Genomic DNA, 17,434 nt, shown 5'->3' with positions numbered 1-17,434 from the left:
TTCCAGGCAGCAAAATGTACAGATGTACTGCTCTCCTTTCCTTGCTGAAAGGTAAACAACAGCCCCCAAATCTGTGATCTGCTGATTTGTCAGTCGCTGTCCCCTGTAAGCTGATGCAGCTGGGGGCTTGAGGAAATGGCCACCTCATAACAGAGGTCCCTCTTCCCTAAACATGAAATCCAGCCAAACAAAAAGAATCAGTCAGATTCATTCTGACTGGAGAATCAGGGCAGGAGATGGCAATTCTGCAGAGTATTTTCACAATTTGATGTCACATAATGCTGAAAATTTTGTCGTTTGAATTCAAAGGAGTAGTTTTTAACTCTGTAATTTACTACGTACTGCTTCGTGTTCTTTACATGCACTGAATTGTGTTCTGATTCAGGCAAAGATGCTATTTCACTCTTAACTCTTGTGTTTAAATGTACACTAGGCAGTTGGATGAATATATGCATTTTAAATAGATGTGTCTGCCTGGGGAATATTCCCCACACAAGTATTAGCACTTCAGAACCTCATGTGGATTCAGAGCAATTTAATATTTGCAAAAAAGTATTAGTACCTTGGGACAGATACAGTTCTGCAGTCACATTTTATGCTGTCTAAATGTACTCTATGCATATTTTATCTGACCTTTGTAAAGGCTGAAAAACACATTCTCCATCATAAAACAAGAATAACTGTTATACCACACCTTGCCTCCTGGGTACTTCAAATGTAGTTTCTAACTGGTCTTGACTCAGTGCACTTTACAGTGCAATTTAGGAAATCTAAGATTTTTTAGCATACAAAGAAATAGATAATTTCCAAGATAATCCTCCATCTGAGCATTATCTGGCACAAAAGAAAAGTCAGAACATTATGTAACTTGCCATCCTGTTCAACTTTCTTCATAGTGAACATAAAACAAAAGTGCTATCTAGCTCCTAGCCACTAAAACCCTACATTTCCAATATAAGATTTAAAGGGGTCTCAGTGAGTACTAGGCTCTCTAAGATTATTTCTCTTCTGGACAGTCAGAGGAGTGATCATAGCAAAGACATATAAAATGCTTTCAAAGCAGTAAGCTACGGAAAATGGGTAGAGTTGTTTTGACCTCTTAAATAGCAAGAAGTGCCTGTGTTCATAATAACTCTAAGAGCCTCCTTTCTCTTTATAAAAAAAAAAAAGGATGCTGTAAGAATGTGGTCAGCTATTTGGTCAGTTACTTCTCAGTTCTTCCTGAGAAAATTAATTATAGCTCTATCACTAACTTTTGTGAAATATTTGCTTTTAGATTTTGAGCTTCATTTGGCTAAAGATATGACCCTTTTGTGAATCTCCTGTCTGTTCTAGAGACATTTAAGATAATATTCTGTTTTCTCTACCTTGGACATCATCACAAACAGAGCTCATCAAAAGATGTGTTTTGCTGTTTCTTAGGAGAGCAAAACTCTGGGGAGGGGATTGAGATGAGCACAGATATATATCCATTTGAAAAGTTAATCAGATATCTGCCATTCTACTTCTTCATTTTCGGGAGACAACTTTGCAGTTCTTACACTTTTACATTTCTGACGCTTTGAGTGGTTTAGCACAGTTTGGGACCCCAAGTTAGTCCACAATACATGTTTCTTTATTTTCTGTATTACTTTTAGGCCACCTGTTTTTTAACAATAAATCTCTCTTCCTAAGTCCTGTGTAATTCTTACAGGTATTGGTTCTTATTTAACAATTTTATCTGGTGTTCTACTGGAAAATGAAGTCAACACTGAGAACAGATGATGACTGGTTTAAAGTGAGATTTAATCAGAGTTAACCTTAGCCATGCTGTTTTTGTATCTTTGTTGTCAGCACTCTATAGGAGCAACAAAATGTTAGAGAGCAGTTAAGTTGTATTTAAGAGAAGTGAAGCAGCCTGAAGTAATGTTTTGTTTATGTGAGGAAATGGCCTAGTGCAGCAGTGCTGGTGTAATGTTCATCACTCATTTATGAGCTGGGTGCTGTGTGCTGTCTAAACCGTGCCCAGGCAAGGGAGGGATCAAGCCTGGTCAGCATACACAGGATGGCTCTTCCAGCAATGTCCTGCCAGGACAGGTCAGTGTGCACCATCCTTTGGGATGGTCTGGCTCATCCAGGGGAAACCTGGGCTTGCAGGTGGTAGGAAGACGCTGTGCACCTGTGTGGGTCTTTGGCAGGATGTGTGTTGTGATGTGGCTTGAAGGGCAGGAAGCCTTTGTAGGGCAGGTATCTAGGGACAAGGACTGCAGGGCATGCTGTGACATATACCTGCCAGTGCCTAGGAAATGCGCTCCTGGGCTCTGCCTGCACAGCAAATTAAAGACATGCTCTGCCACAGTGGCCTCCTGGTGTGAGATAGACTCATTTTCTAACCCTTCAGGACAGGGTTGCCAGACATCCAGACTACTTTCTGGAAAAGGTCCCTCACTATCTCCTGAGCTGTGTGTGGGAATCCTTTTGGTGAGCTGGAGCACACCAAGGCTTGGCAAGGGGTGTTTAAAGCATCAACATTAGGAAAATCAAGATCCAGTTTCTGGGGAGGAATGCTGTTTAATTTGCTAATATGTAATATATGTTATTAAATATACTACCTACTATATTTACACTATTTACTGTATGTTCTATATATATAGATTCTTAAGTTAGGGATATAGCAGGGTGATAAAAATGCCTTAAAGCTACAGAACAGTTAATTCTGCAATGCCCCTTGTAAGAAATTTTTGAGCTTCTTCATTTGTTGTTAACTTGCTATAGTAAGATACTGTACCTGACTGTGATAAATGCACGAACTATGCACATTTCAGTATAGAGGCATAACATGCCGTAGGAAATTGTCCTTTACTGCAGTTTTATGTTGCTTTTTAACATTTTATTGCACAAGTGTTAAACAGTATGAAACTGGGATAGTGGAAAAGAATGTTCTGCTTTTAAAAATTCATTGCGAAGAAGTGCTGTCAAGTCTGACATCTCTCAAACAAGTCCAGAATCAGTTAAGCTTTATATAGCTCTGGGAACAGGTATTGTAATTTCCTTAAAATCCTTCATGGAAACAAACTGTTAAATAACATCCCGCCCAGAGAATGGTGATGAATGAGATTACATCCAGCTAGTGCCAGTCACAAGTGGTGATCCCTGGTGCTCAGTGCTGGAGCAAGAACTCTGATACTGTCATCAGTGATGTGGATGAGGGGAACAGGTGCAGCCTCAGTCTGTCTGCAGATGTCACCAAGTTGGGTGGGAGTGCTTATCTTTTGGAGGGTAGGAAGGGTCTTCAGAGGGATCTGGACAGGCTGGATCAATGGGCTGAGGCCAGCTGTGTGTGGTTCAACAAGGCAAAATGATGAATCCTGCTCTTGGATCAAAACAACCCCAGGCAGGGGTACAAGTTGGGCACAGAGTGTCTGGAAAGCTGCCCAGTGGAAAAGGACCTGAAGGTGCTGGTTGACAGCAGCTGAACATGAGCCAGTGTGTGCCCAGGTGGCCAAGAAGGCCAATGGCATCCTGGCCTGTATGAGCAGTAGTGTGACCAGCAGGACCAGGGCAGGGATTGTCCCCCTGTAGCTGACACTGCTGAGGCCACACCTGGAGTCCTGTGTTCAGTTGTCGTGGTTTGAGAGGAAGTGAGTTTTTTGGTATGCTGTGGTCAAACAAATGGGTGCTCAGATTTGAATATTGGCACCTGGTGTGGCCACTGGAGACATGGATACGCCTCTGAGAACACAGGGGTTAAAAGCAGAGGACTCCTAGGAAATCTCTCTCTTGGGTTCCGCCAGGGAAACAGGTCAGACCTCCCTTGGCCCAGCTGACCCCCCACCCCCCAGGAGACAGAGAGAGAGAGAGCCTGTGCCACCTTGAAATTTGATATCATGTGCTGGCCACACAGTCGGCCGGCAGAGAAGGAGGGAGTGCAGCGGGGGCACGGTGAGAAGTCGTAGGAGTTCTGGGCAGGCTGAGCTTGAGATTTTAACCTTTTTCTTGAATAATGGAAATCTTACAAATACTGATCCTCCTGGATCTGAATGGGCAAGTGTGATGAAAGTTCGTGCAAGTGAAAGATGTCGAAAGAGTTGAGAAGAATCCTAGGTGGAAGGGGATGATGGAGTGGCCTTTGGCTGGACTTTCTTATACAGCCATGGACAGAACCATTTTTTTCCTGTGACACAGAGACTGCATTCAGGGGGGAGGCAATGGCTCAGAGCCAAGAGAGTGCAGTGATGTTATGGGAGTGCATGAACAGAGACAACAGATGAGCAGGGTGGTGGTTGGTGCCCTCGATATTCAGTGAAGAAGAAGATCTCTGTTCTTGAGACCCCTTGGCCCCAGGGGGTGAAATTTGGTGGGGACAGCTGTCCCAAAAGTGAGAGACTGTGCTCTTTTTGGAACTGGACAAAGCATCCTTAAAAGGAAAACCCTAGAAGCAGCTCTGGTCCATGTGCAGTGGTGAGAGCTCTGGGCATGGAAGGAAGATGTCACGATGGCAAATGTTCTCCGGGCGGTGCCACGTGTGACAGTAAACACAATTGGTCTCAACTGTGTTTCCAGGGGAAGCCTATGGCACAAGGGAGACTCCTCACTCCTTGATGAACTGAGAATTGATTATCTGAAGGGTGGTGATGGACCGAGAGTGGGTGATCTGAGGGATAGATGTATTGGAAATTTGATGGGGGGAGGAGGAAATGTTTTTGGAAAGTTTTCATTCTTTCTGTGTGTTTCTTTTTACATATAGTTGTAGGTTAGTTAATAAGGTTTTCTTTTCTTTATTTCCAAGTGGGAGCCTGCTTTGCTTATTCCTGGTCACATCTCACAGCAGACACGAGGGAGAATGTATTTTCATGGGGGCACTGGCCTTGCGCCAGCATCAAACCATGACATCGGTTCTGGGCCCCTCACTGCAAGAAAGACATTGAGGGGCTGCAGAATGTCCAGAGAAGGGCAATGGAGCTGGTGAAGGGTCTGGAGCACAAGTCCTGTGAGGAGCAGCTGAGGGACGTGGGGGTGTTTAGCCTGCAGAAAAAAAGAGGCTCAGAGGGGACCTTATTACTCCTACAACTGCCTCAAAGGAGGTTGTAGCCAGGTGAGGCCAGGCTCTTTTCCCAAGTAACAAGTGACAAGGCAAGAGAAAATAGCCTCAATTGCACCAGGGAGGTTTAGTTTAGATATTAAGAAAAATTTCTTCACTGAAAGGGTTGTCAAGCATTGGACGAGGCTGCCCAGGGAAGTGGTTGAGTCACCATTCCTGGAAGCTTTCAAAAATCCTGCAGCTCTGGCCCATGAAGTCGTGGTTTAATAGTTTAACATGGTGGTAGTGCTGGGTTGACAGTTGGACTTGATGATCTTAGAGGTCTTTTCCAAACTTAGCAATTCTATGATTTCAATTCTTTTAAATTGTTTTTCAGTGTCACTGTGCCTGTCCAGACTGTACTAGGGTTTCCTACCCAGCTGCAGGCTTTTTGGTTAAGACTGTAGTCTAGTCTTAGGACTTACCCTTTTGTCTTAGATAATTAATTGTATGATAGACTTTGCAATTGATTTCTTGATTTTGTGAAATATGTGTCTGTAGGGTTGCCTCCAGGAGGAGCTGTTAGACCTGTAAATTTAGAGATAAATTGCAGTTTAACGGGACTTTCATCAAGTTGTGCTTTAGCCATCACAGTACTGATAGTATCATTTTATGATATGACACTGTCCAGAACATATGCAAGAAGTGAAAAGTAGGTGTCTGATGTCTCTGTGACAGCTGCTACATACTCCAAAATTGGCATCCTGTTTTGCAATTTCCATAAAACCCCCTAACATATTTCTTCTCCCACATCTGGAATACATGACCTCTTAGAGGACAAGTGCAATCAGAATTTCACCACTTGGCAGTTGCCAAGAAGATAACAAATTTGTTCTTCTGAGAAAAAACTAAATGGATGCATTCACACTATTGTATCTCATAATTGAAAATTTTTGAGTGGCCTCTATTAAATTTATTACTAAATAAGGTATTCATGATGGACTCCATTTTAAATAAGAAAAGAACTGGGGCATCAAAGTTTGTACCTATACCTTAACAACTGGTCATATATGTGCTCATGGGACTTCAAGGAAGGATGTATTAAGTGTGAGACTATCAGTGTTTTGCACCAAGTAACTATTTTTTTGCTTTATATTTGTTTATACTGTCCTTGCATAATGAATTTTTTTCTCACTAAAAAATAAAACAAACCAAACCATGTATGCACGTAAACAATTTTGACCAGTGTTCCTGATTTTGTATCATTTTCCTGGATTGAGATATAAGAGAGCAAAAAATACCAGTGTCTGCCAGATGGGAATAGCCACAGAAGGCACAATTTTAGCAAGAATGACATACTTTTATCCTATGTCTCTCTTCTAAAATATGTAAAAGGCAAGATGGATTTAAGAAGGTTACATACAGAAAAGGAGTAGTCAGACTGGCATTGTCCAGCTATCTCCTTTTGATCATTCTCTAAAGGTAATTTCCAGTTTGCTAAAGTTAATGCAGCCTGCACACTAAACTGAGATAAAACTGCAGTTTAAAACAGTAGCAGCTTTCTGATTGTCTTTCATGAATGTCTTGCACTGTGTAGACAGCAAAGAGCTTTCTACACTTTCCCTATCAGTAAAGAGCTTTATACACTTTCCTGATGGTTGACATAGTTTAGCTTGTAATATCAATCATTAAGAGAATTTTTCTTTGCATAAAGAGACATCTGTTTTTCTCCTTCCCCTTTTCAGAGCTGACTTTGATGATTCTGCAACCTATTCAGCAGTTGCAACAAATGTCCATGGTCAGGCATCAACTAATTGTGCTGTGATTGTGAGAAGTAAGTCCTACTTCATATTTAAAACAATAAATAAATATAATGCTCGTGTCATTGAATGTTTCTTATCTGTTTATTCATAGGGTTCAGAGAGGATGAAGAGCCTCACCCAGCTGCAATAATGCCCTTCCACTGTAAGCCTTTTTTTTCTATGTGCTTAGATAATTTATGTCCTCTTGTCAGGGCAATGTTTTACAGATGAGAAAACTGGATACAACTTGCTTCTTCTGACTTTGCTTTCTAAGCATTGAGTTACAGTAGGAGCTGTCCAGATGCTCCTGCTTTCCCAGTTGAATTTCTAGATCAGCATACAATAAACAGAAAACTCCATCTCCTGCTCAGATCAGACACTAATCTGTGCCAAGTACAATTTACTTGTACTCAAGAACTCTTTCATTTTCTCATGCATAGTGCCTCTGTCGCATGATATTTGCTTCACCCACATTGATGTCCAGTTTCTGGAGAAGTTTGGAGTCACTTTTGCAACTGAAGGTGAAACACTGACCTTGAAGTGTTCTATGTTGATCACTCCAGAGTTGAAAAGACTACGACCTCGTGCTGAGTGGTATAGAGATGGTGAGTTATTACATTGAGTAGAATCTACCTGGAAAATGCTGGAGGAGGCATTGAGGATTCGGATCAGGTTTAGAGCAGTAAATTCTCTGAATTAAATTTGAAATAGAGAAAAAGAAATATCTCTAGTTAGAATTTATAGTCCTGCACTCTCAATTAAGTGACTTGGTCAACATTTTTTTGAGCACACATTAGTAACAGCGGGAGGTAATGTCATATTGTGATAGTACAATAGTTAGAACATTTACTTGGAAGAGATCCAAAGCCAGTTCTTAGATTTCACAATGACTCATAGTTGAATACTGTGACCACTGAGCTGAAGGGTACTCACAGGGCAGTAAATTAAAGTTTGAAGTATTGAGGTATGGCTCTCCACTTTAATCTTCCTCCAGCATTTATTGTGAATTTTATATTAAAATCACATAAATGTATAGTTAGGCAATACTTATAGAAGCCAGGCCTAATACACATATGTTTCCTCTGCTGTTTATGTGTCGTGTTAGTAGGTTTCTTACCTTGTCTCTTTTGTCTATGAAAGCCTATGTTATGCCAGGTGAAACAGTCTTCCCATGAAGCACTCAAAACAACATCACTAAACTTATCATATACTGGGGTGACTGGTACACAAACCCTGGATGAGTACTGTTGGTTCACTGCAGCAAAGAAGGGTTTTGAAACATGAAATTCACTTAGAGCTTAGGATAGCAGCCTGTTGTAGATATTTATCCCACCACTTTTCACCAAGCACAACCTGTGTAGGATTGTAAAGTAATTATTCTACCTGAGGATTTAAGGAAAGCCTTGGCTGTTTTTGAATGGTTAGACCTTTCCCGAGACAGACCTTATTTGAGAAGGGTGGACTTCCAAGACTGGTGTTTGGACTGCTCCCAAAAAATTGACAGAAATTTCCATAGTGGACAAATGTGATGAATAAACTAAGAAATGATAGTAAGGTTAATAAGGCAGTCAAGAAAACTCAAGATTACAAAAATTGGAAAAAATTATTTTGTTACTGCTTGTTATGCCTTTTGTTTCATGTAGATCATGGTTTTACATAGATTCACATCTGATTCTTCAGGGAACAAACTACTACCTAATTTTTCATTCCTGTTTTTCCATCATTGTGGATACTTCCTTGTGATGAGCTATTAGATGTCAATAAAGTAAAAAATTTGAGATAAGAAAAATGGCTTTTTCTGTTTGGTGAATAACCTAAAATCTAAGGCTGATCCTTTAATTCAGATTCTGTTCCCACTGAAGCATACAGGAATTTTGCTATATGCTTCAGGATTTTTAATAACTAAAAAAAAATCTCTCATTTTACTCTCAGATGAACCATCATTTTCAAGGGTACCTTTACTTTGTGTCTTACTGGTGCAGTTTCTTAAGGTGCTAAATCTCTCAAATTCTAAATTTGAAACTGCAGCTAAGAAGAATTTCTAATTTTCAAGGAATGCACAGTATTGTTCCACTTTTCACTGAACATGAAATTTTCTTGCACTATGAACCAAAGCTCATGACCCTTTCTCTTTGTTATTTCGTAATGATGAGATAATTCCTTCTTGATATGTAACAATACTATGTTCTTTGTTTCTCCCCTTATTTAACTTAATAAGTCCTTGTGAAAACCTGGACTTTTAAGCCAATGGATTTTTGCTAGGAAGTCAGATAGGTGTTCATCCCATTATTCTACTTATGTGAAATAGGATGTTACAAGCAAGCTTAGATTTTTCCTTCATTACAAGTACGTGGATCACAATATTTCCAAGAGGTATACAGGTGCATTAACTGGCAGAACTTCTTCCCAAACACAACAGGAATTCATGCACTATGAACCTTTGTTATGTGCTACAGTTCCCTATGTTGAGTCCCTTGAGAGCTGGAGGCAATGCATAAATATAAGCAATGAGAAGTTATAACTTGTCCAACCTCATTGCTTTAGGCATTCTGGTTCTTTAGAGAGGTAATACTTAATTCTACTCTTGCATTAAGACGGTACTCTGTTGAATTATGAGTTGGTCTTGGGTCTTCGAAGAGACAGGAGCAGTTGTTGTGAAGTTGTTTATTGCATGAATACATCAGCCTCGAAGGCGAAGAGTTGAGAGTATCCAAGTCTGTGCTAAAAGCATTCTGGCATAGCAGTCCCAATGTTCCAAGCAGAAGCAGCAGAAGCAGCAGAAGCAGTAGCAGCTAGCAGAAATTACTACCACCTCCTTTGCATCCCAGTATAGGGGGATTTTATTCATAAATCATCCAATCAACTAAAAACACGATTCTAAAGCATTCTTCCTACACCTATCCAAGCTTAGTTCTAATGTGTGTCAGTTCTTACACAAAATCTACACACGTAGTTCTATCTGTTCATGCAAATCTGTTCTATCTGTTCTATCTAGAATTACAAGCAATGTTCTGCTATGTTTTCCTTATGTCTGGAGCTAAATTAATTTTCTGAAAGGTAACACTTCTGAACTTTAAACTAGGCTTCAGGGCTTTTTACTAGCTAACACAGTCTCTTAAGGCACTTAAGATATATTTCTACTCACTTAAAACTGAAACTTACACTCCTACTTCATGTCTGTGTGGCTTAATATATTCCAGTTTCTCTAAAGGTTCCAATTCAATCACTGCCTTCCTTTCTCTCTCTGAGGGACTCAGAGAGGCTTCTATTTCATGTATTCTAATAGTACTCTTCCTAAAATTTTTGAGTTTGTGTTAATCAAATAATAGCAACTGAAGCCCTGAGATGGATATGTATGATTTACGTATAATTATACACAGGAGAGGTATGTGTTTATCTAGTATAAATAATGTTCACACTAGTGAGCCTTATTGAGGGTATCTAGTAGACTCCTAGGGGCGTATAAGTCAGCTCAGTGAAATCCTCTGAATTGATTTGGGATTTCACAAACATGAATATGATGTCTATTATTCACGGCCCACTTAGAACAATTTAAGATACTGAAAGAATCAGTCAAGATACTGAAAGAACAAAATCAAAATAATGCCTCAGGAATGTATATCTAATCTGGACATGATTTCAGCTGATAATAGGAATTTTCCATTATTGATCTCTAATGTAATATAAACGCTATAAAGCCTTATGTACCAGCATTCTGCAGCCGTTTATATTGTAATCTAGAATAAAATAATTGATTTCAGAAGGAAAAATCATGGAGTGAAGAATCTAGCTAAAATTTCAGCAGAACAAAAAATACATGATGAAAATAAATTCCAGTATATAGTAGTTCCCCGCTCTTTGTATGAATTTTAATCAAAGTCATGTATTAGGAAAATTATCTTACACATTATAAACAGCATATGAGGTTTGAGACACACTGCTTCTGAGGATTAGTCTTCTGCAAGTAAATTCTGGGAAAAATAACAGAGTACAACACATGAATAGGCTGTGAAGAGTGAGAACTTGTATTTGTGATATTATTGTGGCGGCAGGCTGATGGATACTTGTTCTATTAGAACTTTTAAACATGTCCAACCTTTTTTTCTAATTGTCTTGCCTACAAAGTCATTCATCCAGACTGCATTAAAAAAAAGCAGGCTTCTGTTAATTTCTGGTGAATCTTTGGCCTTGTGTGGGGAAGAGAAGTTTTTCTGCCCTTACCAAACACAACTGCCTCCTCCATTTCTGCTGTCAGGTACACTTAAAGAATGGAAAGGGGTGATTCTGGCCTTAGTAGCATTACAGACTTGCCTACAATTTCTATATACTCAAACAATGGTGGCTACCAATCCACTGAAACTTTCAGTCTAAATAAGTGACCAGCTTTTCAGAGATGCTGGTTAATCAATATTTTTATGCTTAGGATTTTCTGCAGAGCTCATGCATTGGTTAAAGTTTCTAGGTGAAGATATTTTCTGATTTAATTTAAAGTACATCATGTCTCTCTACACAAGTCTGAGTACCATTGTGGCAGGCATGACAGAAAGGGGACACTCAGGTTTTCTAGGTAAGGATCTCATGGGAAGGAATGTGATTGAATTTAGTTTGTGTGCTTCTCATAAAACTACTACATGCTTAGCTGATTGTTCAATTTACTGCTGTAAGATTTAGTAGCTTGTGTCTCGCACATGCTTTGTTATTGGAATGTGTGTCATGTTTTATACTTGCTTATGAAACTCAGCTAGTAGGTGAGAACACTGATTCCTTTGCAAATGTTTGAGTGTCAGCTCCAAAATCTATTTAAGCTGTAGAATAATGAACATTCATAGATATTCAGATCTTTTAAATACAGTTCTGCTGCATTGATTACAATAAATTTGTATGTGATTGGCCTTAGGGAGTTAAAAATCAAAAATAATCCAATCAGTTCTTTAAAAGGATGACATGAGAAAGCTCCTTGCCTAGCATAAAGCATCCTGTTCACTTTTTTCACTAGGTAATCAGATTAATGTGCATTAATCATGGGTCACCACCTCTCACTCTTTGAGAGGTTTAAATTTAATTTAATTCAATCCTCAACAGGCATGCCTTGAAGGTCAAAGTTTGGTGTATATTTATAGCAGTTTTCAGATTAAATTGAAATCTGTTTTTTTAAATTTGGAAGAAAAAATTGAGTAAACTGGCATTTGACCTGAACAGCAGGCAAAACTCATTAAAAATGAAACAAGGTCCCACCCTGCATTCATTATAGGGTATGGCAGGTTTTCATGTTAGTATTTCTAAATGTGAGTAACATTTTTGTCTCTCAGTGTATTAAAAAGAATAGTGATGGGAATTTTGTGGTTGGCACTGCATAGTGTATTACTAGACCTCATGTTCTCTGAAAGTCATCGATCAAATAATTTCAGAGAGATGCAAGTTACTCTCTGTAGAGTTTTCATGGCATCCAAAGCACTATAATTCTGAATAAAACTGGCATAAATATTAGTTTGTGTCCCTGGTTGGCAGAGAACTTCACTAGGATGCAGGTTGTTCTAGCAGCACAGTAACATGTCTGATGGGTCTTCTCTTCCAGATGTGCTGCTAAAGGACTCCAAGTGGACACAGCTGTATTTTGGAGAAGGCCAGGCAGCTCTTTCCTTTACTCATCTGAACAAAGATGATGAAGGTTTATATACCCTGCGCATGGTTTCAAGAGGTGGAATCAGTGAATGCAGTGCATACCTGTTTGTAAGAGGTAAACTTTTAATCTGGTTCATGAGGAGAAATTAAAAAAACATTATACAGTTTAGTTTTATGAAAAAAATCCCACATAATAACTGAAGTATGAAAGAAATTTAGCCCTGTGGAATTTCATAGTCATTTCATTTGTATATAGTAGTCTGTACTAAAAACCAGTCACCTTACAGGAATGGGGAGCTTCAAGAAGAGCATGCTCCTGAGGACATTTTGTTTCCTGGAGAACCAGAGAAACCATACTTGTGAAGAAACAACTTATTTCTTTATTTTTCACCTCCTTTCCTGGTAGGAAATAAACATCTTTGCATACAATCAGTTCTCGCTGTAATGGTTTTGGCTTTAGAGATTGGACATTGGGAATGAGCCTTGTTGGGCATTCTTGTATCTTGTGCCTGGTCTTAGGGATACATGCAGGAGAAGGCAAAAGAAATATTCCCACCACTATACCAGTCATAGTCATGTCATTAACAGAGAAAAGAAACAAAGTAAGAAACTAGCTGACTGAAGAAATACAGTTTTCACAAAGGACATAGATAAAAGGAGGTAAATGTTTTAAAATAGAATAAAGGTCAGAATTTTTCATCACATTTCCGTACACAGCTCTCAGTGAAGTAAAAATGAACTTCTGCATGTACCTGTGAGCAGAACTTAGTATTCAGTTTTATATTTCTTCATTGAAAGATAAAAATATTACGGGTTGAGCAGTTCTCTCACTCTCTTAAATACATTGGACAACATCCTTGATGTGGGCAAACTGGAACAGCCCCACTGAGGCCACTGTAGCTGTATTAATTTTAAATCTTGTTCTTCTTGGAAACATATTAGAGCATATGTGCCTTGTGGGAGTGTCATCGAGACAGTTTGTGTGGGGTAGAGGTAGTGAATGTCTTTTTCAGAGGTTTGAAATCCAGCTTCCTCACAGGAGTAGTGCAAGAGCTTCATCAGCTTTGCAGTATGCCTTGAACAAGCCACTCTGGCATCCTGATCTCATTAGGAAAATGAGATCAATTTGCTAAAGCTATTTCTGTCCAGGTTACATTCCACAAAAGACATTATTCAGGTGAAAAACACCCACTAATATACAAAAACTTTCTTAGAAGGTTTTTTTTGTAGTGATGGGTAAATTTTAGGCATCTCTCTTGTCCATTTTATAGTATATTTGATGCTTTTGCATGGCCAGGACCCTGGCCTTGTGCTATGTCCTCTGGAGTCTCTAGTGTTGTCTGTTGGCCATTCTCTTGCCCTTTTTCATGAAGGCTGCGATCTGATACAGAGCACAAACTACTTCACAACTGACTGGGATTAGACTCTATAAATTTAGACTCTTTACAGGGTATTTTTTTGTTATAGAAGTCTTCCTTTGAAGGGAGAGAACTTTACCTGTTAAGAGATTTCGTTAGGAGTTGTGGGTCCAGATTAGTCAATATCTTTAAAAATGAAGCCACAAAAGAGTGTCTTAAAGGTCATATTTAGGACTATAAATAAAACATAGCATTATAATTGTTCCAGAAGTTTGCAAATTTTTCGTTCTTTAAGAGATTTTTTTTTCCCTGATCAACATGTTTTTATTGAGTACCTTGGTCTGATTGGTAACACATTGAGTCACAGCTTTCAGTGTGAGGGAGCATCAAAAACGCATGGGTGGGTTAAGCTTTTAATTCTCATGAAAAACATGACGTGTTTGGTTCCTAAAAAGCTTTTCTGTTCTCAAAAATATCCTTGAACATTTTGTCTGTATAAAAATATAGACATTATGGTCCTGAATCATTATTGCAGTGAATTAGTACATCATGAAATGTTTGGGCTTCCATTCATATAAACAAGTAGCACAATGAACTGAAAGTATTCCCTTTGACTTTTTGATGTACATCAGAGGAGTTGGGGTCAAAACCAATTTATTTGAATTTGTGGTCCAGATGCTGATGCATTGATCGCAGGAGCACCAGGGGCACCGATGGATGTTAAATGCCATGATGCTAACAGAGACTATGTTATTGTTACCTGGAAACCACCGAATACAACCAGTGAGAGCCCTGTTATTGGATATTTTGTTGACAAGTATGTAAATATTAGCATTTATTTGATTTTGTTAATTTTCAGAAATATGTTTATACTGAAGAGAAAAAAATACCATTATATCCTTTTAATTGTGTGTGTGTTCTTTGGATATATTTTTACAGACACTTGGTACTGGAACTCAGTTACACACTGTGTTAAATTATGAGATTGTTCCCTGGCAAACTTTTGGCCCAGATGATTTAGTACTTTCACAGGCAATTCTGGGCACAGTCTGGGAATTAGCAGGGGCTGGAGGCCATTCCAAGTAATATTTGCAGGCAGACACATTTTATCATAAACTTAAAACGTTCAATAGTATGGATGTGGGCACATCAGAGAATGAGCCCTGACAGTATTTAATTCATAAAAACTAGAATCTATGGGCATCTTGAATTAGATTTAGCCTCTTTAATCTCTATACTGCAAAAGCTGAAACCTAGGAGTTATTACATTATGTTTTTATTTCTTTCTTAAATGTAGTACATCAGGAGCTCAAGGCCTGGACTCCTGGGAGTTGGCAGTTTAAATCAGACTGGCAGTCTTCTGTCCCTCAGTGAGCTTTGCACTTTGCTGAGGGTTCAGCTCAGTGCAGGCAGCTGGTGAGCAGAGGATCCAAGCACTGTCTTTTATGTTTTGCTCTTTGACTGAAGTGAATGCTTGCTCCTTGTAGCCAGAGCAGATCATCTGATCCTTAGTGTCTGAAGCTGTCAGTCAGCAAAGCCTTTCTGAAATGATTTCATAATGTATACAGCTCTGCGCTTAAAAGCAACATTTGCAGCTCATTGCTATTTGCTTCCCTGTCATTTGGTGTAATTCAAAGGTAACTGTCTGGGAATAACTTGAAAAATAGAGGTTTATGAGTGGCAGTCAGTATGAGGAAATTAACTTGAGACCTGGGGAGTCTACCATCTATATCCAATTTATGCAGTACATAGATCTTAGGAGTATTTCACCTATATTGTGTATAATCTAGTCAGATGTGCCATTTGACACTTTGCTTGTATCACTGCAGTGCCAAGGAGCTCTTGATCATGACATGACTTTTTTCTGGTACAGTCAGGGCAACAGAGAGTCTTCTACACAAAAGTTTCTATTAGTAGGACACAAACTGTATATGTACACATATGTATATGTGTATATGTACACACAAAGGAGTCAGTATGAGAATATCACTCTTCTTCTTGATGACTCCTATACTCTGTGGCCCAGTCATTTTGGGAGGGAAAGATGCAAAGAAGTTTACTTGAAAATATGACAAAGAAGAAATGAAAATCATTAGGTGAATCTTGCAAATTCATCATGTTCTGTGGAGATGAATATTAAAAATGAAAGTGAATAATTTATTCTTTACATGGCAAGGAAAAGCACCAAACAGAAGGGAAGCAGATAGATTTGAAAAGGCCGAAAACCGTGGAAGAAAAATGACCTTTGCATTATGAAAAAAATGTGAACAGAGTGGGGATTGGATCTCTGACCAGAGAAGAGTGTATAAAGTGTGTGACTTTCATTAATGAGGTATATGGTTTAGCTCCTCAGCCTAGCAAAGGTGACTTCTGTGGTTCTGACCTGGTGTGGGTAGCATGGGGCATATTTATTGTGAAGTGATACTAACAAAGGCTGTCTTCTGCTATTCCAAGATGTGAAGTAGGTCTGGAGAACTGGGTCCAGTGCAATGATGCTCCTGTAAAAGTCTGCAAGTATCCTGTGACTGGTCTTCAAGAGGGACGGTCTTACGTATTCCGTGTGAGGGCAGTGAACAGTGCCGGCATTAGCCGGCCTTCTCGAGCCTCCGAACCAGTTGCAGCGCTTGACCCCCTTGACCTGGAGAGAACACAAAGTAGGTTATTCAAGGCTTCTTAAAAAAAATAAATTAAGATTCTGTTTGCCCAGTTAACCTAAGGAGAAGAGTTTATTTCTTCCTTTGATCGAATATCTCACTACAGACTGCAAAGTAGCATTATGAGAGCTTCTCCATGAATAGAGTAAGCCAGCTTGCCCTGGGGAGTAGTTTTAATGTTTTAGCCTTGTCCTAAACCCCTGTGCAGATTCTGTATATCATGTACTTGCACACCTTCTGTTTCATGTCGTCCTTTTTGTCAGAGGGGAATTAAAGCAATTATGTATACCTTAAAGCACTGCCCCAGTGTTGCTGGTAAAATCTGAGCCGAATATGCTCAGATTTCCTTTACATATGTTTTATGTATGTGTGCATGCTTTATGATCAAGTCCTATAACAAAAGTGAACTTCATGACACAATTGATTAGTAATCTGCCTCAAATCCATCTACTGTGACTATGACTCTTGCTTTTTAGCACATCTTTGAATAGTACTGTCTTATCCAGCCCTGTTTTCCTATGAAAGTGAATAAACCAGTATATGACTTCAAGTTGACTCTATATGGGGAAAGATTTAATAACAACATTATAGAAACACAGGTATACAGGTTTTTGAATACGTGACAAACAATAATTTGTAAAATCTGCAAATATATTGAACTAGTTTGAGAAACTAATTGAATATTTTGATTAACAGTTGTTCATGTGGATGAAGGGAGAAAGATTGTGATCAGTAAGGATGACCTTGAAGGTATGTAGCATTTCTGCAATTTCACTACATCTGCTTATTCTCCAGGAATTTTGCATCATAGCTAGAAACATAACTTGAAAAGAAATCCATCTAGTGATAAAGTCTCTATATTAAGAAATAAAGCCACATTGTGACTTGCAAGGTTGAAAGAACACAAGTGAGGAGTGAGGTCTAAAAAGATGGAGAACATCACACTCTCAACAGCAAAACTTTTATATGTCAACACCATTTTCTCACCTTTTTGCTTTT

The 17,434-nt window shown here is 39.0% G+C and overlaps 1 protein-coding gene across 1 annotated transcript in view; it reads left to right on the top strand.

Moving 5' to 3' along the window:
* MYOM2 (myomesin 2) overlaps positions 1 to 17,434 on the top strand; it is a 70,234-nt gene that overhangs the window by 8,609 nt on the left and 44,191 nt on the right. Inside the window, exons 6-12 of the mRNA XM_031061421.1 lie at positions 6,745 to 6,833; positions 6,914 to 6,964; positions 7,242 to 7,406; positions 12,377 to 12,538; positions 14,457 to 14,598; positions 16,236 to 16,435; positions 17,132 to 17,185. Coding sequence (XP_030917281.1) covers positions 6,745 to 6,833; positions 6,914 to 6,964; positions 7,242 to 7,406; positions 12,377 to 12,538; positions 14,457 to 14,598; positions 16,236 to 16,435; positions 17,132 to 17,185 — 863 coding nt within the window. The remainder of the gene's footprint in view (positions 1 to 6,744; positions 6,834 to 6,913; positions 6,965 to 7,241; positions 7,407 to 12,376; positions 12,539 to 14,456; positions 14,599 to 16,235; positions 16,436 to 17,131; positions 17,186 to 17,434) is intronic.

This window comes from Geospiza fortis, unplaced genomic scaffold, assembly GCF_000277835.1.
Source record: "Geospiza fortis unplaced genomic scaffold, GeoFor_1.0 scaffold56, whole genome shotgun sequence".
NCBI classification, from domain to species: domain Eukaryota; kingdom Metazoa; phylum Chordata; class Aves; order Passeriformes; family Thraupidae; genus Geospiza; species Geospiza fortis.
This window is presented reverse-complemented; position numbering and strand designations above follow the sequence as displayed.